A 24,791-nucleotide genomic window follows, 5' to 3' on the forward strand; every position below is an offset into this window, starting at 1 on the left:
ACTACCATGATCTGGTTCTTGGCTCTCGGGTTGATTACTATATACAAATCATATTGGTGGATCCAACCAAGAATGGGTGGTCCATCAATTGAGACGTATACTTTCCCTCGAGTGGATCTCTTCTCAAAGCTAATCTCAGTTTCAAAGAACCCAAGAATTTCAATTTTCTTGCCGTTAAAACCCTTTGCTGAAATGTCACTCTCATTTAAGTTCATTCCTTGCCAGAAGGTGTCAAAAGTAATTCTAGGAATAATGGTATGTCGTGACCCTGTGTCCACCATCAATGATACTTCGTGGGAGTCAATTGTGAAGACAGCTTTTGGTCTGTTTTGTCTGGGATCATCACCAACCACATCGATATCATCCACCACTAAGAATCTTTCTGCTTCATTCTCATGTAGATAGTCCTCAACCGAAGCAACCCTTTGCTTAGTTTTTGTCTTGCACATCTTTGAGAAGTGTCCCATTTTACCACATTTGAGACATTCTTTATTTGCCGCAAAACAGAATTTTGCTTCCGAAGAGTGGGTGTTGCTTCCGCATCTGCTGCATAGTTTACTGGCAATGAAGCTTTTCTTTTGTGGAAATCTAGGTTTGTTTTTTACTATTGCAACATTGTCACTCCCGCAATGTTCACATTCAGTAGAATTATTCTTATCAGATACTACTGAAACTTCCTGTTGTGGACTCGCTTTGTGGGAATCCAGTGTCTTCATACACTTGCTTGATTCCTCAATGACCTTCGCTAGGTCTATGGCGTCCTTGAGAGAGGGATTCTTTGCCGCCCACAATCTCTCCTGAATTTTCTTATTCGAACACTGTACTATAAGTTGGTCCCTTATAAGTTCCTCATTCATGATACCGAATTTACATTTGATAGACAGCTCTCTGAGTCGGGCCACAAAGTCATCTATGGACTCAGAATCTTTTTGTCTTTGAGTGTAGAACTTATATCGGTTCATGACTAGATTCTCCTCCTTGGAAAATCTTTCTTCCAACCTTGCTACAGCTTCTTTGAACTCATCATCCATGTCTTGTCCATTAGCTCTTAAAGCTATGGGTAAATATCGGAAAACCCTCTGCCCTTCTTTGCCTAGCGTGCTCAACAGGATGGCTTTTTTCTCTTGGCCGAAAATTCTTGACCATCAAGCGCCTCGAGGTAGTTGTCGAACATAATATACCAATCTTCCCATGGTATTTGGGGTGTACCTGGTTCAGGTAGGAATTGAAGAGGTAATGTAACTAATATTTGTTGTGCCATTTTGGTTATTTTTATTTATTAAATACATTTTTTGTGTCCATAAAAAATTTTGAAATTGTTTTAATTGTTAGATTAATAAGAAAATGTAGATTTCTGTAATTAATGTATATAAAATATTTCGTTTCTTGTAATTTGTTGTCAGGCTGTTGATGAAGGCACTTTTCTCGGGTAGTCGATCGTGAAAACCGAAGAAAATGCGTTTTAGACTGTAAACGCACTATAAAATGGCCGCCAGGTCAAAACGAGGCTTGAATTGTCAAAACCGAGGCTTGGAGTGCATAGGCGTCACTACGCTCTTGCGCATGGAATTTCCTTTGTTACTTTCGTGGTGCTTAGCTACATTGCCGGCGTCACGTTGGTTGCGCATGCGCTCAGGGCTTCTTTTTTGCTCTTCGTGAGGAGTGCGCGAGAACAGTGTGCCTAGCAACGCTATCGGTTGGAGAGCGCTCGCGCTGCAGTTAAGTTTTTATTTTACTCACGGTTCCTCTGAAAAATGACTCGAATTCAATATACGCTGTCAGGGCAGGGGGCTGCTCACGTAGGGTTCGTTTTCATTTATCCTTGATGAAGTCTTCTGTTCTTCGTTATATCTGCGCTGTCCCAATGACGACCAAAATCTTTGCAGTCCGTTGTAGATCACCTAGAGTATCTCTGACCAGCTACAATCGTCGCCATAAATTGTAGTAAATACTCTGGAGTCTGTCACATGGATAGTTGTAGTTTAAATGCACAGGAAACAGATTAAGCATCTTCATCAAGGAGCTGGTCAGGAACAACTAACTCAACTCAGAATCTCCAGAGGAGATCAGAACTGTATACATTCTGGAATACAATGAGGTAATATAATACAGGAAATAAAGGTAGGAGTAATGTGTAAGAAAATGCAGGAAACAAAGGTAGGAATAATGTATAACAGAAAGCAGAATGTTAGAAAAAAAGGGAGCTGGGGTAGATCAGGTTTTGATTTCTTATGTGAAACCATACAAGGCAGTTTCTAGTGCGACTATTGCAAGATGGGTTAAATGCTCTATTAAGGTGGGCTGGTGTCGATGTGTCTAAGTTCATGGCGTATTTTGCACGTGGAGATATGGCAAGTAAGGTGAGTATATCAGGTGGAAGACTAGAGAAAATTATGAAGGCGGCGGACTGGTCTTCAGTCTCAGGAGATTCTATTATAAATCTGTTGAAAATGTTTCAAAATGTGTTTTAGAAAGCTTTGAACATGCATAGTGCTAGCCTCCTGTCTTGACATAAAATTGTGATTCTAGTAGGTGTACTGATTATAGAATCTGGACTTTATTCAAGACAAGGAGGCTAGCATTTTCCCACCCACCCTTCCCTTGGGTGTGGTATAATTCTATTATGTTTAAGATTTATTTATTTAGTTTCAGTTAAGTTGGAATTCTTTGGTACAAACATTGAGAGATTGTTTATGCTTGCTAATTTTGTTAATATATTTTATTGTAGAGAATTAAATATGGTTAATTTAAAGTTTTTTGGTGTGAAGAGAAACTGGAAGAGGCAGACAAAAAGAGGAAGAAGATGGTGGTCACATGATATTTGTGGTCCTGAAGAGACTTTGTTGATTGTGATGTTATTCTATACCATGAGCTTTTAATGTTGCTGCTCAGACGTGGGAAATAAATGTTTAATGCCTAATGCTAGCCTCCTTGTCTTTAACAAAATCCTGATTTCCTAATCTGTAAACCTACTAGAATCGCAATAGTACTCCAACCCATCATTAGATCTAGATGAGCTGTCTAGGACCTAAATTATGCTGTAGATAACACTGTATTCTAAATCTGGGCAAAGCCCAAAACACATTCACGTTTAGATATCGCTGAGTAAGGTCCTAGCTGTCTAAGACCTAAATACGCTGGAGATAATACTGTATTTTAAATCTGGGCAAAGCCCACAACACAATGACATATCCCTGAAAGGGTAACCCCTTAGCCTTGCCATCAGAATCACTGCCATCCTAACGGTGGTCTACTGGACTAATTGCAAATAGAGAACCAAGGTCTCCTCCCCGTTTTCACCTACCATTAATTTTCCTTACTCACACTTCCTCTACAGATGATGCTTTGTTTTTGAAAATTAAGACATTTAGGCTGAGTAAAACTAGGAGACCTCTTTGAAAAATACCAAGTCATTTGCAACACTCAAGATGTAATTGAATTTCCTGGAAACAGGCATATTCTATTACTGTTGAAAATGGATAGCAGGCACTCCAGTCAAACTGCACGCTACCAAACCATGGACAGACTTTGAGAAGTGGGTGTTAATTGAAGTACAGGGACGTACCTCCAATCTTTATAAAATCCTAATTCGTAGTAATGATCTTTAGATGCCCTAGAGGCAGAGATGGGAGAAGGGCCTAAGACGGGTATTTACCAAGGGAGTATAGGAGTATGTTTCCATATGTACCCAAAATACGGCTAACGTACTACTGTTGGAATAGCTATGACAAAAATAACCATACTCTGGTACTATACAGCAGCTCAATTACATGCATGGGACAGATGCTGATTGGACAAGTGTTGGCAAGGCTGCAGCACCACAGCACACAGGTCAATTTGTTTTTGCACTGTTCAAAAGTTCACCTCTATTGGGCAGAGATTACTGATACTATAGATTCTGAGTTTCAATCATGATTCCTATATTCACTTACAGACCTTCCTTGTGGTGCCTTCTGAATGTACAGAGCTTGCCTTTACACTCCAGAAAGAATATATTAATGTTACAATCACAGTAGGCACTTACTTCATAGCAGAGTAGAACGGGTTTTCAGGCACTGTCGAGTGCTTTGCACCATGGGGCTTATTTATGAGCCCTTGCGTCACTTTTGCGCTGCCGGTGCAGCACTTTTTGTGACGCACCAGCGGCGTAAAAAATGTGCTATGTTGCGACATATTTACAAAGTGACGGATCTAGGTAGATGCGTCACTTTGTAAACCCCTGCCACACATTATACCTGCGCCAGGTATAATGTATGCAGGGTGGGCGTTCTGACGCAAGTAAGCCTCGTAAAAGTGACGTAGTGAAATCTATGAGATTTCACTGCGCCACTTCTAGGATGCAAATACGTCAATATCTTACGCCTGCCTCACAGCAGGCGTAAGACTGACGCATGCACATTTGAAATGGGACTTGCCCATGTGAAATCCCCCCTTGCTGGAGTTGCGTCACTTTTGTGACACACTCCAGCAATGCGTCATTTTTGCGCTTACAGAAACATCAGAAATACTGACGTATCTGTAACTCCTTGCGACATGATGCGTCATACTGTAAATATGAAGCAGCCAGCATGTCGCAAGGAGAGCGCAATGAAAAGTGACACATCGCTGTTTTCACGCAGCGATGCGTCACTTTTCATAAATGAGGCCCCATGTCTCTGAACTTCCTACTATGGAATACATATCCTCACACTTGAGCATAAGCTAGATATCTTTCTGTAAGAAACTGGGTTTCTGATGGAGGGGATGAAATCCTTCTCAGGCAGCAACCACACTTCTTACCAGGTTGAAGTCACAAGAAAACCCTAAATTAACCTTTCCTCAACCCTCAGGTAGCTTGGCACAGAGCAGTCAGGCTAAACTCAGAGGCAGTGTGTAAAGTATTTGTGCAACACTTCAAACAGTAAGACAGTGAAAACACATCATAAAAGGAACCCACAACAGGGTTGGAGAATTAGAGTAGTTTTTAATAAATAAAACAAGACCAAAACGACAAAAATCCAATCAGAAGATTCAGAGATATTAATTTCTAAATATTTTTTGCAACAAAAGCGTAAAGTGCCAAATGTGGATATCTTGTTGCGCCGGACTGGAACAAACTCACAAGTTCAGGCAGACCGTGATGGAGTGTGTTGCAGCTACAGGCATCCAGTTATACCCTTTGAACAAAGTACCTTTAATCCTGGTTTGCCGAGTGTTGTGTGGATCCATGTCAAAGATGCATTGCACAGCCAATGCGATGCATCGGTTCCGAGATGTGGCCGGGTTGCATTACGAAGTCCTGTTGAGTCATCATTTAAGATCCCATTGACGAGGGCTTGCGATGCAAAGTCCAGAATCAGGGCTGTGTCATGCGGTCAGGGTGACGCATCATTTCTGAGGAGCTGCGAGGCTGAGATGCGGAGTCCAGTGTCATCGTTGAGGCTGCAGTCGACCAGGGATGCAAGGACCTGCACCGAAGATGCATCACGCAGTGGCAGTTCCGAAGGCGATGCAGGCTACGCCGGTGATGCGGGTCTTTGCAACGGGGGCAATCCATGCAGCAGCAGGGAAGTGTCAGTTCTGCTCACGGGTGTCCTGTGCAGCAGAGGAGATGCGTAATTTCTGCTGGATCCACAGAGACTGGCATAGCACCTTAAGCCCACTTTCAAGAGTCAAGAACTGGGGTGGCACCACTTGGCAATGCAGACTCACAGATGACAGAGACCAGGTGCAAGGTTGTTGAGCCTGAGACTCAACTCAGGAGGACAACCGGATAGCCCTTGAAGTCACTCTCGGATTCTGGGTTCAAGAGATGAGGGTGAGAAGGATGGCAAGAGGCAGCAGGTCTGCACAGCCCAGCAAAACGCAGTCCAGCAGAGGGGCAGTCCCTCAGCAGCACAGATGTCCTTCTTCCTGGCAGAGTATCCACAGGTCCAGAAGTGTACTGAAGAGTTGGTGTCTGAGGTCCAGTATTTAAACCCAGTTGTACTTAGAAGTGGGGGAGAAGCTTCTAGAGGTCTCCCTTTGAAGTCCACAGGCATCCTGCCTTCCCTGCCCTTGCTCCAGACTAACTACAGGGTGTATGCAGCCCTTTGTGTGGAGACAGGACACAGCCTATTCAGATTTAGGTGGGACTGAGCCCAGCACCTCACTCGCATCCTGCCAGTGATGGCCCAACCAAACACACATAAACTCCCTATTGTGTCAGTCTGTCTAGAAGGAATACACACACCTCAACTACTAAAAGGATCAATCTAAAAACTGGAACTCTGGAGTCTGAGAGCGCATACAAACAAACCAACCAGAACCATAAATACCTCATCTTGGAAACAAAGACAAATTAACATTAAGAAGGAATGGATTAGAGTATTTGGACTATGTAAAACAACAAACAGAAACAATTTTGGCAGTAGGTAGCCAAGCTGGAGAATTGACATGCAAAATTTGGTGATGGCTGAAGCCTGGTTAGCCCACATAGCAGAAATATACACAACTAATACAGGTGAATGGTGGCAGGAAAGTAGGAAGACCTTATGGGCCAAAGGTGCAACATCTGAAGTAGAGTGCCTGACGGAAGAAGGTGGCAAAGCCCAGGAACCGCTGATGGTCATAAAAATCATAAAAAAGATAAGAAGGGATGGGGCTCTGAAGAGAATCTAGCATACTGGACGTAGATCTTATCCATTTGGAATACAGAATGCAGGTTCTCAGGGGATGTCCCATACTCCTGGCGAGTTTCCCTGTTGCAACCGATCTATAAGAAAAGTAAAACAACAGATCCAATAAATAAACTATATGCTTGTTGCCCTGTTAGACATAGAAGGTAAAGCTTATGCCAGTGCTCTCTTAGAGGAGCTATTGGATTAGCTCGAGGACAACAATAGTTTACCCTTTCATCAAACTGGATTTCTAAAAGGCGGCTCGACTATGGACAATATAGTGGTGTTATCTTATCTAGCACAGCAGGCAAACTTTGATAACAACGTGTCCGTTTTTTGTGGACAAGGAGCAACCCTGCTTACCCCAAAGATTGGGCCTCATCGATTGCATGTGCTGAAGTACGTGGACAATCTGGTGATCTTTGATCATACTAGAGTTGGCCTTCAAAGAGAACTGGAAGCCTTAAATACCTACAATGATGCGAATGAGCTAGTAGCAAATGCCAATAAAAGTGGTGGTCTTCAGCCATCATGCTTCTCAGGTGGAGGTTGGGTTGCCAGACCATAGCAACAGTAAGATCACTACTACTTGGGGGGCATGGTTAAGTGACACAGGAAAGGTAACCAGACCAAGATGAGGGTGAAAATACAAGCAATCATCTATGTGATATGCACATTACAGGACAAATTATATAGCCCAACCACAGCACAATTAGGAAAGTCATAAAATCCAAAATGGTAGCGGTGGCAGAGTACGCTCAGCAAGCACTTCCAGGGAAGATAGAGACAACATTTGAAAAGTCAATGCCAGTGCTATAAAAAAAATTGGAGTCCCCAAATTCACCTGCAAGTGTCTGATTCAGCTTGAGTTTCGTCTGGTTCAACAAAAGTATGAATGCATGAGTACCTAGGTGAAATAATGGTAAAAGATCCGGACACTCAGATAGGATCATTAATGGAGGTACTCAAACCAATATTTGATGGGGAACCCGATCCCTGGCAAAAGAACTATCTAGCGGCTGTGGCAAAATTGAATTTGGCTATAGTGAATTGGTCATTGGAGGAAGTAAACTATAGAGTAATAAAGAATGGTCTAAATAAACAAATCTTTCAGCTATCGAGAGATGAAGGCATGTCTAGATATAAGGACTTTGGAGGGCTGTCAGGCCTAATTACATCATATGAAGCAAATAACATTCAGTCATACTTAAACAATGCCTTAGGGAAGAAATGTCTGAAAGATATTCAGTGGGACTGGATAGTGTTACTGTCCTATCAAGGAATTAAATCCAGGATGGAAATCCTTAAGGAAGATTGTTAATTGCAGGCTGTGCAATTACAGAGTAGAGTCCTTGGTTTATCTTATATGTTACTGCCCTGCTCCAACACCATCGAAAGCTGTTAAAACCAATGTTCACTAAGACACTCGCTGCGCACAGCACTCCCCGCTGACTCGACACCACCGGATGCCTCCCCACTAGAGGAAAGACTGCTAGATGGCCACCTACCTGACAAGGCCATTTCCCTGACATATCGAAAACTCATTAACAATATCGACATCCCCCTATTGAAACTGCGAGAGAAGTGGACTGAGGACGGAATAGAATTAGATGATGAAACCTGGCAGGAAGCCGTCTCCTCTCCTAAAATGGTCGCTATCCCAGCGCGACTCAGACTGGTGCAGCTAAATATCCTCCATAGAATTTACATAACTGGTCCCCAACTGATGCACATGGGTGGACTGACGGACAGCTCTTGTAGGAGGGGATGCACACAATTAGGTACATTCATACATATACTATGGCATTGTGAGCAAATTCAGGAATACTAGCGCAGCATCCACATGGTTATGAGTGAGGTATTGGGGGTAGAAATCAGACCAGAGGCGCCCAGGTGTCTCCTCAACATCTGGGAACCTACCGACCTCAACACTTACACTACGAAATGGGCCACGCTTGGCTGTATGATTGCCAAGAGGAATATAGCACAGCTCTGCGGAGCGAATATAGCACAGCTCTGGGGAGCCCCACACCCGCCCATGGTCATAGCTTGGGAGAGAGATCTTGACTGGTGTATGCTAAGAGAGAAAACAGTCTATGTGGCCCGGGGTTGCCCCCGCAAATGGTCCAAGATTTGGACACCCTGGAACACATACCGAGGCGATATATGTACCCCTCCCCGCAAGGTCGATGATGATGATCCCCCCATCCCCGTGAAATCCAATGCATCATGCTGCTGTACTATATGTAACCTGATTCCACTGTAACCCTCAAGTAATTCTGTGAATTTGTACCTAATGTCGAGACTGTTTATTAAAAAGATTTATATAAAAAAAAAAACAATGTTCATAAGGTATGGAGTCAGGACATGGGCAATGGCAGTTTTACTGCTCCTTGCCTGCACAGTGACGTCAGGGTTGGCCAAATTTGGACAATACCTGAGAGCAACCGGTATGGAGCTGAACAACGCAGAGCCCAATGTAAATTACCTTGATGGACTTGGACAGACTTAGCCCTCGATAAGCGAGATGGAAGACAGAACATCGGAATAAGCCGGGAAGCCCATGAGAGTGGTCTGAATTGAGTGGGTTTATGTTGTAAGGCGTATTCGGCAAAGAACATCCTAAGTGACATATCAGCCCTAGTACAAACAGACTATGGGCCTACTTTGCACAATATTCCTTGTATTTTTATCATGGTGGGCCACAGCTAAATGGACATATTGAAACTAGCATGTTGGAATATTTTTGCACAGAACCGTTGTTTACAACGGCGGGGATGAATTGTTTACAGTCTAGTTGAGTTATTTTGCAGCGCACTTTTCATTGTTGTTCGATCAGCAAGGGGGAAGCTATGGGTTGGATCCCAATACTGTGTTTTTATTTATATGTACAGGGATGGTGCTCCAACATTTAAGTCACGACATCAATAACTACCATTTTAATAGTTAGGACTAACAGTAAATATGGAGGGCTCTCCTGGTTGGGTTATTATCCCTATTTCCAGTGACAGGAGAAAATGACAAGTTGAATGGTAATGACTCTCCGGCTAGTTCACTCTCATCTTTTTGGTATTATTTAACAGTAGAATCTGTAAGGCATTTTGATGTTACAAGAGGGAATTGGCAATGATTTTAAGTAATTATACAATAAATTATTTCATTCATTCTGTCAGCGACACTCAGACATGTGACCAGAGCAGTCGCGGCCAGCACTAATCGCAGGCGGGGAGGGTTGTGCTGGGAGGGGATGGGGGTACGTACATTTAATAATTAATACATTTTAAAAAGTACCTGTCTGCGAGTCCCTCGTTTTCACAGCTCTGGCTCCTGCTCTCCTCTTCTGTCTCTGGCAGGACCAGGAAGCAGGCAGCCTCCCTCCCTTCCTCTCCCTTAATCCAATTACAATGCTGCAATTGCAGCGTTGTGATTGGTGGGGACGCCGCCCAGCCAGGCGCTTATGGGGAGGCCATTTTCTCCATGTAGGCTGCATTGCAGCCTGCATGGAGAAAGGGTAGAGTGTGCATGACTGGTTTGGGTGGCCCCAGAGGGCGGACCAAACCAGTCATGCTGACTCAAGGGTGGGCACACCACTCCACCCTGCTCAGCCATGCTCGTAGAGAAGCCCCATCCATAACCAAACACTTCTGATTTCTCACAGTGTGAGAAGCAGAAACATAAAATGGTAGTATTACTATTTTATGTTTCTGCTTCTCGCAATGCGAGAAAGCAGTGTGGTGACGCTCCTCCGCCCTAGTGGTGGAGCCTCCCCTGGACCAGAGGGAGGCTACAGGCACTAAATGGCTAAGGCAAGAAAATACAAACATTCTAAAAGTTGCATTTTCAGAATTGCTATTTTTAAAATCCGACTTCAGCAAAGGTTACTATTTTAAATTGTGATTCTAAAGACACCAAATTTGAACTGGTTATCTCTTCCCATTTGGAAATTCCACTTATAAAATGTAATAAGGCAACTCCAATGTTATCAAGTGGGAGAGATAGGCCTTGAAGTAGTGAAAAACTAATTTAAGAGTTTTTCACTGCTTGGAATGTAAAACATTAAAGTATAGTTCCTACATTTTAAATACATTGTACCCTTCCCTCTGGGCTGCCCAGCGCCTACCTTAGGGGTGACATATATGTATGAAAAAGGAAGGTTTGGGCCTGGGAAAAGGTTTATTTTGCCAGGTCGAAATGGTCATTTACAACTGCACACACAGGCTCTGCAATGCCAGGCCTAGAGACAGTTTAAATGGCTACCTAAGTGGGTGGCATAACCACTGCTGCAGGCCCACTAGTAGTATTTATTATACAGGCCCTAGGTACATGTAGTGCCACATTACTAGGGACCTGTCAATAAATTAAATATGTAACCACAATTCAAAGAGAGGGGGACGTGGAGCCAATTGGAAAAAGTCCTGTACTGATGCTCCAAAAGACAGTATAAATACAAGTGGAGGTACAAGTTCCTAGAAATGGTAGGGTGAGGTGCAGCCTGTTCTAGTTGCACATAAGGATACGGGGCCTCCAAAGAGGAATGAGAGTGTTAGTGAAAAGAGTGATACTCCTGTGTCTGTTGTGCCCTCACACACCCTTGCGAGTGTAAAGCATCATCATTGGGCACTGCTCCTCGTGGGGGTGGCGCTGCAGTCCCTCACGGGCCCTCGTGGAGGGCACTTTGATGGAGATCTTTTTAGGAGTTGCCGCAGTTGTGCATGTGAGTGTGTGGGCCAAGTGGTGTTGGTGAGTGCAGATAAAATAACCAGTTGGTACCCTAGCGTATTTATTAGAGGGTCCAAAGGGTTAGGCTAAAATCTGAACGGGGATGGAGATGCTAATTATGCAGATAGAGGGGGGAGAAAACAAATGAATTCCCACTTCTCTCAACCCGTGTGTAAAAGTGATGTGGTGTCTAATTGTGAGGGGTCGACATGTTTCGCACTACTCAGTGGTCCCTAGTGGATCCCAGAGCGCTTCATCAGGACCATGGAAAAGAAAATAAGAGGGGAGGAATAGGGAAAGAGGCACCCTATATTCCTCCCACGCCTTCAATGAGGAATAGTTGCAATGTTAACAACACACTGCTTATTCGTATGTTTGTTTGGTGCAAACCCTTCCCTGAATAGAATAGGGCTTCTGCGGCAGAAAGTAAACTCGGGTGGGAGCCAAGTGTTTACTTGCCACTCATCACCTGGGGACCTATCAGTCCGCCGGTGGAATGCCAATTGGGGATAAACCAATGTTCCCATGTTGAGAGGAGAGAGCACAAGCACTTTAGCACTGGTTAGCATGGTTAAGTACACAGAGTCCCAGGGCCAGCAAAAATGAGGTCAGTAAAAATGTAGGAGGAAAGCAACTAGTTGGTGGGAAGACCCCCTAAGGTTAACAGGTCTAACACTTTGAGACTAGTTTGTTGCTTTTCCTAGGTTATCCAGCTAGTAAATGGAGGAAGCCCCAAAATATCTTAGGGTGCTGAGAGTCACACAGCCACAATTGTATTAAGGTGACGGGAATGCAAACTTACAGTCTATTAGTCTAGAGCACTGATGAATTGTTATGATTGTGTGACTGAGGGTTCTGATTTTCTTTGTCATTTTTGATCATAAGGACTTTGCAACGTAGGTGGGAATTGGGTGGGCTGGGATAAGCGTGGTAATTAATTTTCTATTTCATTTCTTAATTTGAGTTTGTGGTAAGAGATACATATTGACATAGATTTTGTTTTCACTGCCTAGTGGTTTGTAGAAAATTATACATGTTCTGCAAAAAACAATACAATATTTGATCTATAAGGCAAATTTGTCCTTACATAATAAAAGTCTCCAAAGTGGACTGGAAACGTTAGTTCTATGACCAAGCCAACTTTGAACAGTTTTTAATTGAGGCTTACCAAGAGCTACAGGGGCTTCCAGCACACCCACTGTTTACCACTGGTTGACTTTATTGTGACACTCATTTGCTTCCTTCTCATTCAATGGATTTATTTGTCCAAACTGGTCGATCTTGTGTTTGGCACTCCCCTGAAGCATAGCCTCTTAACCATTTCTCTGAATGGTTGGTTTCTATCCTTCCACTGCTCACTTTTAAGGAACTACTTTTGTTCTAGGCTTAGCATCACGACACAGACTGTCTTTTTCAGTTATGCCTCTTGTGCCTCTGTCCATCCAGATAGCCACATCCATGATCCTGTTTCTCTTTTAAGCCGGACGCTCTGTCTTGTGTGCTTCTTACCCTTGCCATACTGCTCCATACTCTGTGTTTCCTTCGCCCTTGTTTGCTTCTCCTCCATCCTCCATGTTGCTCTCCCTTGTGTGCTGCTTTTCCCTTACGCCACCCACTCCTCGTTGCTCCCCTTGTGCTCTCACCACCCACTTAGTCATTTGGTAATGTATATTTTGTTTTTATTGGGAGGGGCAAATTACTGCCGGCCCGTCTACCTGAATAACGTGCTTTCGCACTACTTTGTTGTGAATGTATCTAGGACCCTATTTAAATATTCCCGATTCATGCCCTTATGTGGTTATAACAAAACATATCCTTATAAAGGCATCAGAATCATATCCATATTTAGTCATAGCCAATGCAGTCCAAATACGGCAAGGCTACTCCCATAGACTACTAGAAAGTACAACGCGTTCTTTAAACAAACCAAGCCTCCAGCAGCCCGGGAATTCCCCCTGCTTTTGTTTTTATTTGAACAAGAACTCCTGGAGTCCAGAAAGAACTGTACGTTCTTAGTGACGTCTTATGTCCAACCTTACGTCAAACTCGGCACCTTCCAGGTATAAATATAGCAACGTTTGCCCTAAGCAAACACACGGTGGTTTGGAGCAGAGCGGCTATCTACTTGCCCGACGCCCAGCTGATGCGAGAGTCGAAGGAAGTCGACCCTCCCACTTGACGCACTGAGAGAGACGCTGTCTTTTCTCTTGCCGAGCGAGAAATCCAGCTCCAGTGTTTCCAGTCACCCTTGCGGGTTGCTGGGAGATCGAGTCCTGAGAAAGAGATACAAGACCTCCTTCATTTTATAACCAAGGTACGGAGCTGATTAGATCCTTAGAGAATTCTTGATTCAGATTCTTGGCAAAAACTAACTTAACTTAAACTGCAGCTCACTTACTCCTTCCCACGTACTAGGCTTAGGTTAGGTACACCGGGGTAGGCGTATCTTAGAAGCACCAGTTGAGTACGTTTAGTCAATGATTTTATGTATGTATATATTTTATCCGTTTTAAGTATCATATGGCTCAGAAACCATATCAATGCTTTTACAGTATTATTTCATAATCCTACTTTTACTGTATGCACTTTAGTTTATGACAAGTATTGCAATTGTGGCAATTCACTTATCTTGCATGAGAAAGAGGACTGCTCAATAAATAACAACTTTTATTGAAAACGCCCGTCTCTCTATTTCTCTGCACTCCTGGTGAAACTAAGTATGCATGATTGACTGAGTGAAATAGCTGTCTATTGTTTTCACACGACTCTGGAGATATACTCCTTGTTCTGGAGGGAGCAAAGTTGTCATGTTTATGCGGTTGTCAGAAACTAATCCCTTCTTGTCTAATCAGGAAAGTTAACTCCTTCCTGTTAATTCGAGAAAGTTTCTAGTGACCTCTGAGCTAGCTGGCATACCTAATTAAGTCTAACATATTCAGTACAGACCTAGATGACCTCAGTCCTACGTCTAAACTATTGTTTGTGTTATTCCAATGCGCAGAGCCTATTGGGAATATAGGAACTACACTACAACTTCAACTTCATATTTTATTTCCATCAGTATGCACATATACAAAATGATTTGGCCGAGACTGATGGAAGATGTATCAACATTGCATATAGTTAACTGCAGAGTTATGCAAACTGCAATTGGTTGACACCTACAAAAAGCATTTATCAAGCATGTGCGCCCTTAGCCTCAAAAACCTGTAAAGTAGGGTGGCAGTGCACAAAATGGAAAGTGATCTGAAGAGATTCATTAAACACCACCATATTATTGCAGGCAGTCTACATGTGCCTACATTTAACTATATAAGGCAATTGTGCAGGTGTGCAAGATGCAAAATGCACAGTGGCTCAATGCTGTCTCTGTTCTTCTAGTGTGCCCAGAGTGCACTCCTTTTCGGAAGACAGTGGCCTTGTAACGTAGTATGGGTTCAGTGACGATGGCTAGTAAGGAAATCTTGCTCACAAGAGAGCTCCTTCTGGCTGGGATTGTTTCTTCTGAAAATCCCTATACCAGCCACACCTACGTATCTTCAACCAGCCTGTAAACCTATTTGCATATTACCTGCTATCTGCCAGTCTATACCTGTGTTACTCCGAACTGTGGTTAGTAAGCTGACTTGGGAGTTAGGAACACACAGAAAAAAACTAACGGGCGGGTCACTTATTGATTATTGAGAAGGTGAGAAAACAACAGCAATACTCTAAGGGAGGCAGCCTGAGTCAGACCACAAATACCTGATGCCCAAAACATGCCCCTATCAAAGTGTATCAAGTTGTACAAGACCCAGGGCATGGCAAGTCTTGATGATATGACAATCATTTTGTAGGCTATTGATGTCTGAGTTGCAAGGATAGATCGTCTTTTCACCAGAGTGGATCAATGGTGGATAAGTCATTGGATTCAATCTATGGCGAAGGTGCCCATATGAGAAGGTTTCTTACCTCCTTGGGAATGCTGGCATACACGCAATGCAGGTAAACCTTAGGGTCTGGGCACAGGAAAGCCAGGGGATGAGATGGGCAGAGTCATCCCAAATCCCCGCAGAGGAACACCTCAAGGGAATAGGGGCAGGAATATAGACATATGTAAGAAATGTGGAGATGATTATGCTTGTTGATGCACACAAAGAAAAAGTACCCCATACATATGTCTCTGTAAGGATCGGCTCTCATGTTCCAGCTATATCTTGCAAGGCCCCCTTCCACTTGGGAGGGGGAACGTGCCATTCACAAACCCATTCACTAACAGAGTATACCCTGCACCAAACAAATCTATGGAATGTGGATGAAGCAGAGATGCGGTGAAAGACGAGGCATCAACAAGCTCTTTAGGGTGACGCCCATTCACCAGTGAGCCATCCATAAACATTTAATAAATGATGAAAAGTTTAAGAAAGGTGACCGTATTCCATAAATACAAACAGCCTGATTCACAAAGCAATTAGTAAATTCAGCAAACCGTGGCGTAATTAGTACGCACGCCCGTAATTTACGACTGCGTGAAAGGTTCACAAATGCCAGACATTTCCATGCACAATTTCAGGTTGACATTTCGGTTAACTAGTAATTGTATAACGCACATTTTGCCATTAGCATCGCATTGCAGTCATCCCGGTACTGCGTGCCGTAATTCACACAAAAGGGCCTGCCATTCACAAGCACTGCTGTCCTATACATATTTTCCTAACCTTACATGTTTCAAGTATACAAAATGTAACACACATATATTTGGATGGCTGAAAAAAATAATGAAATGCAGCTCATTTTTCTTTGGATTGCATTTTTTTCTGTATTTTACATGAAACGTCTATCCTTCATGCACAATCTGTGTGAAAAGTGGTGCGCCACTTACAGTGGGATTATTCCGGTGTAACTACTACTCACATGTCAAGATAGCGCCGCGGAGCAAGTGTTAAACACATTGGTAATGTATTTTACAGACCACGGCTGACACTCCCGGCAGATTTCAACTTGCACACATCCACGAAAAAAATACGAATCCACAAGTTACCTTTACAGTACATTATGGATAACCAAGAAGAGGTCTCTGCCTTTGCAAATCCCCAAAGATGTGCTTAAACAAGCCCTTTGAGTCCAATGGGTGTTGCGCGACTGATTTCTACCATAATCGTTTAATGCCTAGACTGCTCGTAAAGGACTCTACGTGAACGTGCCACAGGCACTCTTCACAAACTCCAGCTAGTCTGGCACTCAGAAGCAGAAAGACAAGTGTCTTGCTTAGGTCTCGGCGGTAGGTCAATGAGGTTACAAAATACAAAGCCGTGCCCTTGCGGCCAGATGCTTACAGGACTCATGCTCAGTTTGCCCTTCATGTTGATGGCGAAGGTCACACCTACGTAAATAATGGCGGGTGGACTTCTGTAGGTCCAAAGGAGCACATTAAAATAAAGGTATAAAGTGGAAGGGGGAGGGAGGTTGTAGGGGGGTTGTGTGTGTGTGTGTGTGTGTGTGTGTGTGTGTGTGTGTGTAAAAGATGCATCTTTTAAGTCCACAATTACCTCAAAGTTAATTCTAAATCCTCAACCCATCAGAAAGCCTATCCCACACACATTGATCCCTCAATATCAACTGAAAATAGGCATCAAGTTTGGAAGTTTTTTAACGAATTAGAAAAGTCCAAAGAGGGATCATAACACTCGTGTTTTTAAACTGATGTAGCAGCTCTCATTATAAGGCACTAGCACTTTTTCATGGCACTTTAGAAGCACTAGCACTTTTCTAGGTGTCACACTTTATAGAATGTTGTATTCTGTATTATTGGTCAACGATGTTATTAGCTGTTACAGTCATAATCTTTTTTAAGCTGTTGTAGTTATGACGGCTTTAGGTGATAAGAAGGCACAAGCACTTTATTGGTATTGCATTTTAGATGCACTAGTAACTTTCTTCATTGCTGCTGCTTTTTACAAGATAAATTTACACATTGTCAATTTGTGAATGAGTATATGATTAGCTGCTACAGCTTTAGCTTTTTTTTCTTTTTCTTTTCCTTCATTATGTAATGAGAAGCTGTTGTTTCGGTTTTTGCACAAACTGGTTTTAATAATGATTTTAAGTATACTATGTATTGTATGAACCTAATGCTCTGCTCAATAAAAAAATTAAATAAAAAAAAAAGTTTTAGTTACCCCTTGGGCCCCGGCCCAGCAATGATTTGTTGATGGGACACCATGAACCTAGTTTGACCTGCAGAATACTACAAAGTAAGGCAAACATGCCCATCTCCATTGTGAGCTGAATAGAAGGAAATATCATTTTAAAGAAGATTCAGCTGCATGTTGTTGAAGACCTATAGTCTAAATACAACTCGTAGAGTGAGATTTGGGTCAGCATCTTGCTTATGACTGGATAGCATTCTTTTTTATCTCAGTTTCCTGCTCCTTATTCACCAGCTTTCTTCAATATTCTTGTATTACTCCCTCCCTTGAAGTATTTCTTGTTTGCATAATTTTGGGTTGCATTAATTGTACCCTTAGATGGTTGTTGTGAAGGGACTGCTTTAAAAAAAAAATATTTTAGCACTCAGTGGGAGTGCATAATATTCGTCCATCTCTTCCTCTACCTCGCACCCTATTTTTGATTTATTTTTAGGCTTTACCTAGACTATTTTGTTTACACACATTAGGTTTACAGCCCGCAGATAGCTTACCATTTGTTAGCTTCAATGTCACTCTCATTTCCTTTGTCCACGTTTGCCATGGCATGTGAGCGCTATTTCTTCTTCTTGTGTTTGGCCCTCCCCTGGAGCAAGGACCAAGTACTTATGTCCATACACAGCTCTCATTTTTGGAGAACCATTTTCTTTGTGTTCAAGCACTCCATGTGAGTGCTTGTGTTTTCAGTCTGTCACTCATATTCCTGTCCGTGTATCTTATTTTCCCTCCCACCTCTACCCTGTACTCTATGCCACTGCACTCTACTCTGCACCAATCTACTCTATGCCACTGCACTTTACTCTGTAAAAAAATTGTAAATTGATACTTGTATAGCGCACTACTCACCCGCAAGGGTCTCAAGGCGCTTGTACGAATACCGCTGTGGAACCCATCCTGGCTTTCCCTGTGAGGTGTCCACTCCTGGGCACCCCCAAGGTGGAGGCCAGGCATCCTTAGCGTTGTGGGGGCCGTTGTGGAGATTAAGCAAGCTATTGCCCAGAGTTGCAGAGTGGGACACCATGATTGGAATAGGCACCGAGGCGAGAATTATCAGGTCCGTGGAATTTTTGAGCCCAAGACCTGCTGAGGCGGGGAATTGAACCCTGGTCCCGGACTAGACCTCTGCATCAGGGTCTGCCGCTCTAACCCTTGAGCCACACTTCTCCACTCTACTCTGCACCACTGTATGCCACTGCACTCTACTCTATACCACTGCACTCTACGCTATGGCACTCTACTTTACACCACTGCACTCAACGCCACTCTGCTCGTCTCTGCAACACTCTATGCGCTGCACTCTTCACCAAAGCACTCAATGCTGCTGAATCACACTATGCCTCTGCACCACTCTGCTGTGCACCACTTTGTGCCACTCTACTCTGCACCACTGTATTCTGTGCCACTACACTCTACTTTAGACCACTCTGTGCCACTGCACTGTACACCACTGCAGTCTATCCAGCACCACTACCTTTTACGCCACTCTACTGTGCGCGACTGCATTCTATGCCACTCTGTTCTTCTCTGCACCACTCTACGCCACTGGACTCCACGCCACTGCACTCTACTCTGCACCACTCTAAGACTCTGCACTTTATGCCAGTCTACCCTATGTTACTCTACACCACTGCATTATATGCCACTCTGCTCTTCTCTGCTCAACTCTACGCCACTGCACTCCACACCACTCGTTCTTCCCGGCACCATTCTATGTCACTGTGCTCTTTTCCGCTGCATCACTGTACACTGCTGCACTAGTCTACCCTATTCTACATCACTGCTCTCCACATCACTCTGATCCACTGCACTCTACTCTGCACCACTCTATGTCACTGCACTTTAAGCAACTCTACACCACACTATACCCCACTGCTCTTTACGCCCCTACATTCTACACCACTGCACTCTACGCCACTCCGCTCTTCTCTGTACCACTCTACACCACTGCACTCTAAACTACTACACTCTACGCGCTGCACAACTCTATGCCTCTGCACCACTCTACCCTGCACCCCTCTACTCCACTGCATTCTACGCCACTCTACTATGCACCAATCTACTCTATGCCACTGCCCTCTATGCCAGTCCACTCTTCTCTGCACCATTCTACTCTATGCCACTCCACTCTGCACCACTATACGCCACTGCACTATTCTCTACACCACTCTATGCCACTGCACTCTACTCTGCACCACTGCACATTACACTCTACTGTGCACCACGCAACTCCACTTTACTCTAGTCTGCATCACTGCACTCTATGCTACTGTAATTGAATCTATGCCACTGCACTCAATGCAACACCACTCTACGCTGTACCACTCTACCCTACTGCACTCTACACCACTGCATTCTACACCACTGTACACCAGGGCACTCTAATTTGCAGAACTCTACACCCTTCTACTCCACGCCACAGCTCCATATGCCACTCTACTCTTCTCTGCACCACTTGACTGCACTGCACGTTACACCATTCTGCGCCACTCTACCCTATGCCACTGCACTCTATGCCACTCTGCTCTTCAATGCACCACTCCATGCGACTGCACACCACGCCTCTGATCTCCACCCCACTATGCTCTTCTCTTTGCCACTCTATGCTGTTGCCTTCTACACCACTGCACTCTACACTGCTGTACCACTCTATGTTTCTACACCACTCTATTCTGCGCCCCTCTATGCCACTGCACTCTATGACACTCTACTCTGTGCCTCTCTACTCTATTCCACTGCACTCTATGCCAGTCCACTCTTCTCTGCACCACTCTAGTCTATGCCACTGCACTATATGCTACTGCTCTCTCACCACTCTACTCTGCACCACCCTATGCCACTGCACTCTACTCTGCACCATTCCACTTTAGTGTGAGCCACTCTACTCCACTGCACTCTAGTCAGCACCTCGGCGCTCTATGACACGCTAATCATCTCTGCACCACTGAATTCTATGCTGCACCACTCTACACTGTGCGACTGCACTCTATGCCACTCTACTCTGCATTATTCTACTCTTCACCACTGCTCACTAAGCCAATGCACTCTCCTCCTTGCGACTGTACTCTGCACCAGTGCACTCTGCACTGCTGTACTTTATGTCACTCTACTCTGGGCCACTACTCTGTACCACAGTACTCTATGCCACTGTACTGTACACCACTCTAACCCAGTGCAGTAAACGTCACTCTATTCTGCACCACTGCACTCTATGTCATTCCATTCTATGGTTCTCCACACAGTGCTACTCTACCCCTCTACACACAGTGCCACTATACACCCCTCTACTCCACTCCAAGCCACTCTACGCCAATCCACACCAGTCTATGCCATGCCACTCCATTGTAGTCGACTCCACTACAGTCTATGCCACTCTACTCTACGCCAGTCCACTCTACTTTATGCCAGTCCACTCCACTCTACTCCACTCCATCCCACTCCTCTACTTCACTCCACCCTTCTGTACAACATGGCAAAAAGACATTGGAAAAGCCAATAGCTTTTGTGTAGGTGAAATCTATTGTCTTTGCCAATGCTTGTTTACTGTAGAGAAGGCTATTCAGCTGACAATTGCTGCCGAGCTGCATGCATGCGTGCAGATGACAGACATGTTGAAATTTATTTTCTTAGTTTGCAGAAAAAAAACATTCCAGGATGTACTGTACGCCCAGGCACACCGTTGTGGTCATTGAGGGGAAAACAAACAACTGCAACATAAATAATTCTCACAGAGGAGACCTAATAATGCATTTTAAATGTACCAACCAAGCTTACTCCTGTTTTAAAATCGTGTTTTGTGTCACTTAAAGACACCAATACCCCTCATAATGCGGAAAAGATACAAATACATTTACAATAAACTTATTTTTAAAATATATTTACACATTTCCACACATGGCAATATGAAGTTGCTGGGTGAAAAGCAAATTCCTTGGTTAAAGAAGAATCAAAGATTTATATAGCCTGTGGCAAGTTTCATCCATGACAGAAGAACTTGACCAAAGACGCAAGGCAACAAAAGTCATAAGAGCATCAAACTATTACCTCACAGAAGGATTAACTGGTGAGAATACGTGAAGCATAGTCTAGAAAGGCAGGTCAGTTCTAGAGAGGTATGACTGCCCTTGGAGAAGCAGTATCTGAACTCCAGCTCTTCATCATGTGGGACACTAGGAAATATCACTGAGCTTTGTAGCTTACCCTGCGTACAGTACACCGCAGGTGGTTGTGGGAGATAACATGACGGCTACTACTGCTTGAAAACAGCGACATGCAAAGAGAATGGTACAAAAAATAAAAACTAGAGTGTTGCTAAATAAAAAGAGGGCAAGGAGATATATCGTTTGATAAAAGAAACTAAATTGCAACTGACATCCACATGTAATATAACCAAAACTCTTAAGCAACTGGAATATTTTATATGAAACGAGAAACCAATCAATGGTTAAATGCAACTACATTAATACAATACCATTGAATGAAACGTATACCAAGTGGATGGCACATTACTCTAAAATTAATTTTGTGAAAAAGCAGCAAAAAATGTATAGAGTATCGGTATGCACAAATATTCACTGGATCTGGTCCTATTTATTGAAGAACTGTCTAGTTTTTTTAAAGAATTCGAGGAAGAAACTGCACAACTAAAGTAGGAATTATCCTAGAAAATACAACCAACTAAATGGGACAAGATATTAGAATATATTAATGCAAAGTTGGAAAGGTATAACAAAGAGATAAATGAAAGAAAGATGCAAAAATACCAGAGTTCTATGTGTGTTAGTGACATGACCATCAACAGGCTAACCTCCTGGGGGTGAGTGTCTGAAAAGTTTCAGCGCTCAGTCCATCATCTCCTTGCGTTTGCCCTAAGTTGGCAGGGTATGCCCAGACGTGGGTCCCTTGCTCACTTTGTCACTGGATTCAAGTTAGCCTGGCTCATGAGGGGTGTTACCCCAAAACCGGTCCCATGATGCTTGTTTCCGGTACAGGGAAGACCTGGCTTGGCAGTTCGGGCTGGACTGTTCCCCTGAGTCACAGGGTCAAGACTGATTTGCATATATCTGAAGTGAACTGAGGTGGCAAAGTGAGCTAAAGAACGATGATGGATTCAACCCAGATCTCTAACTGGGGGTGAGTGTCCGAAAAGTTTCAGCGCTCTGTCCATCATCTCTTTGTGCTAGCTTTGTTCGCCCTAAGGTGGCAGGGTATGCCCAGACGTAGGTCCCTTGCTCACTTTGTCACAGGATTCAAGCTAGCCTGGCTGATGAGGGGTGTTACCCAAAACCGGTCCCAGGCTACTTGTTTTCGGTTCAAGGAAGACCTGGCTTGGCAGTTCGGGCTGGACTGTTCCCATGAGGCACAGGGTCAAGACTGATTTGCATATAGCTGGGTCTGAACTGAGGAGGCGAATTGAGCTACAGATAGATGATGGATTCAAACCAGATCTGTAACTGGGGGTGAGTGTCTGAAAAGTTTCAGCACTCCATCCATCATCTCCTTGTGTTTGCTTTGTTCGCCCTAAGTTGGCAGGGTATGCCCAGACGTGGGTCCCTTGCTCACTTAGCCACTGGATTCAAGATAGCCTGGCTGATGATGGGTGTTACCCCGAAACCGGTCCCAGAATGCTTGTTTCTGGTCCAGGGAAGACATGGCTTGGCAGTTCGGGCTGGACTGTTCCCATGAGGCACAGGGTTCAGACTGATTTGCATATAGCTGTGTCGGAACTGGGGTGGAGAAGTGAGCTAAAGAATGATGATGGATTCAACCCAGTTCTGTTAACCTCCCTCAAAGACAGTGCTGATTGGGCCTGAGCCAAACACATTAGACGTCAGGTGGGTCTTTATGGAAAGCAAAATGGATGAAGGATGGCGTCAGGCTAGAGGTCAGTGTTAGTGAAAGAATCAGATGGCTGAGCAGGTATCTGTTAGGTGTCCGGCCAGATGCCGATGCCTCTAAAGGGTTGGGGCTACAAAATTACAGACAATTGCACCAGAAGTGGAAGGCATTGCCCCTAAAACACTGAACGGGCATTCTCAGAATAATGGAAGGCTAGCTCTGCTGGAAGGCCAAGACGGCTAAGCAACAGGCAAATACTCCTGCACGATTCAGTCACGTAAGGAAACAGAATGGTGCCTCTGATGCGCTAGAGGACCGGGTAGAAGGTACTGACGTGCCATGTGAATACTTGAGGTCGCTGAAAGTGAGGAAGGTATTGAACAAAGTCAATCACACGCTAGGCTATAAGACAGGGGGGTCTCTATAAGGCTAAGATGTATGTCTCTGCCAGAGGCCTACAAACCTCTTTGGCGTTTCAGGATGCTAAGCCGTAATTAGAAACGTGCTTCCAGTAGGTTATACGCAGATCTCTGCAGGACGTAGCTTCCTGCTGTGCAGTAGATGCAGTGGTACAGTGGGAGGCTTGGGGGTCCCATCAAATCCTGGTTAATCTTGTATTTTATAACTTAAACAGTAAGGGGGTACATTCCTTCTTTGCACTGGGAACCATGAGACAATGGTCTACGCCACAAGATGTCTTAACCTACAAAAACTGTTACATATAGCACATAATATCTGGACATCACCATGTTACCCCTCTTCCTTTCTTACCTCGGGGTCTCTTCCTCTTCCTCGATGGCGCTTTCTTTCAAAGGATCATACACGCTCAGCTGCACCAGTGACAGGCCGAGGGGTTGTTCTGTGGATACATATAATAACTTTAATACATACTACATAAACAGTTAAAGGGCAACGACATATTTCAGTGACCAGAACGCGTTAACATGGATTTTAACTTTATCACCCGGAAACAATAATTCTGTGCAGAACCGAAAATCTCGTGCGCGTAAATTAATTCTCCTTCTATTATTGTCCGCGTCTAAAGAGGCCCTTAGCGGCGCTCTCCGAGCGGCTCTTTAATGATCCCTTTCGCTGTGACTGAGCGCGGCGCTGACATTTACTCAGTGTAAGTAGACGCAATGCCCTGCGCGGCGCCGGAGATAATTAGAGGAGCTACAGTTTCAGGTCCCAGCTGCGCGCTCAGGCGCAGAATTCCGGGAAGCGTCACCTCCGCTGCCTCACTTCCTGACTGACGCCAAGGCCGCGTGCCACGCCAGAACGTAGTGTCGTGGTGGAGCTGAGGGGCCAAATGATGTGACTGGGTCTAAGCGGCAGAACTGACAATGACTCTATTATCCCACCGTGCCAGGTAGTCGGGTCTTATCATTCTAAGAACAAAATATCGATCTATTGA

At 44.1% G+C, this 24,791-nt stretch overlaps 1 protein-coding gene and 1 long non-coding RNA gene across 3 annotated transcripts in view; one reads left to right on the plus strand and one right to left on the minus strand.

The window, feature by feature from the left end:
- Nucleotides 1-24,791, minus strand: part of LOC144822378 (uncharacterized) — a 1,092,528-nt gene that overhangs the window by 586,751 nt on the left and 480,986 nt on the right. For both annotated transcript variants that reach the window (XM_078679823.1, XM_078679822.1), the window contains one exon: nucleotides 24,149-24,236. In XM_078679823.1, the coding sequence (XP_078535949.1) occupies nucleotides 24,149-24,236 (88 nt within the window). The remainder of the gene's footprint in view (nucleotides 1-24,148; nucleotides 24,237-24,791) is intronic.
- The window catches only part of LOC144822380 (uncharacterized), a 67,096-nt gene continuing 66,925 nt past the window's right edge, over nucleotides 24,621-24,791 (plus strand). Inside the window, exon 1 of the long non-coding RNA XR_013608609.1 lies at nucleotides 24,621-24,746. This is a non-coding gene — a long non-coding RNA (uncharacterized LOC144822380). The remainder of the gene's footprint in view (nucleotides 24,747-24,791) is intronic.

This window comes from Lissotriton helveticus, chromosome 3_1, assembly GCF_964261635.1.
Source record: "Lissotriton helveticus chromosome 3_1, aLisHel1.1, whole genome shotgun sequence".
NCBI classification, from domain to species: Eukaryota; Metazoa; Chordata; class Amphibia; order Caudata; family Salamandridae; genus Lissotriton; species Lissotriton helveticus.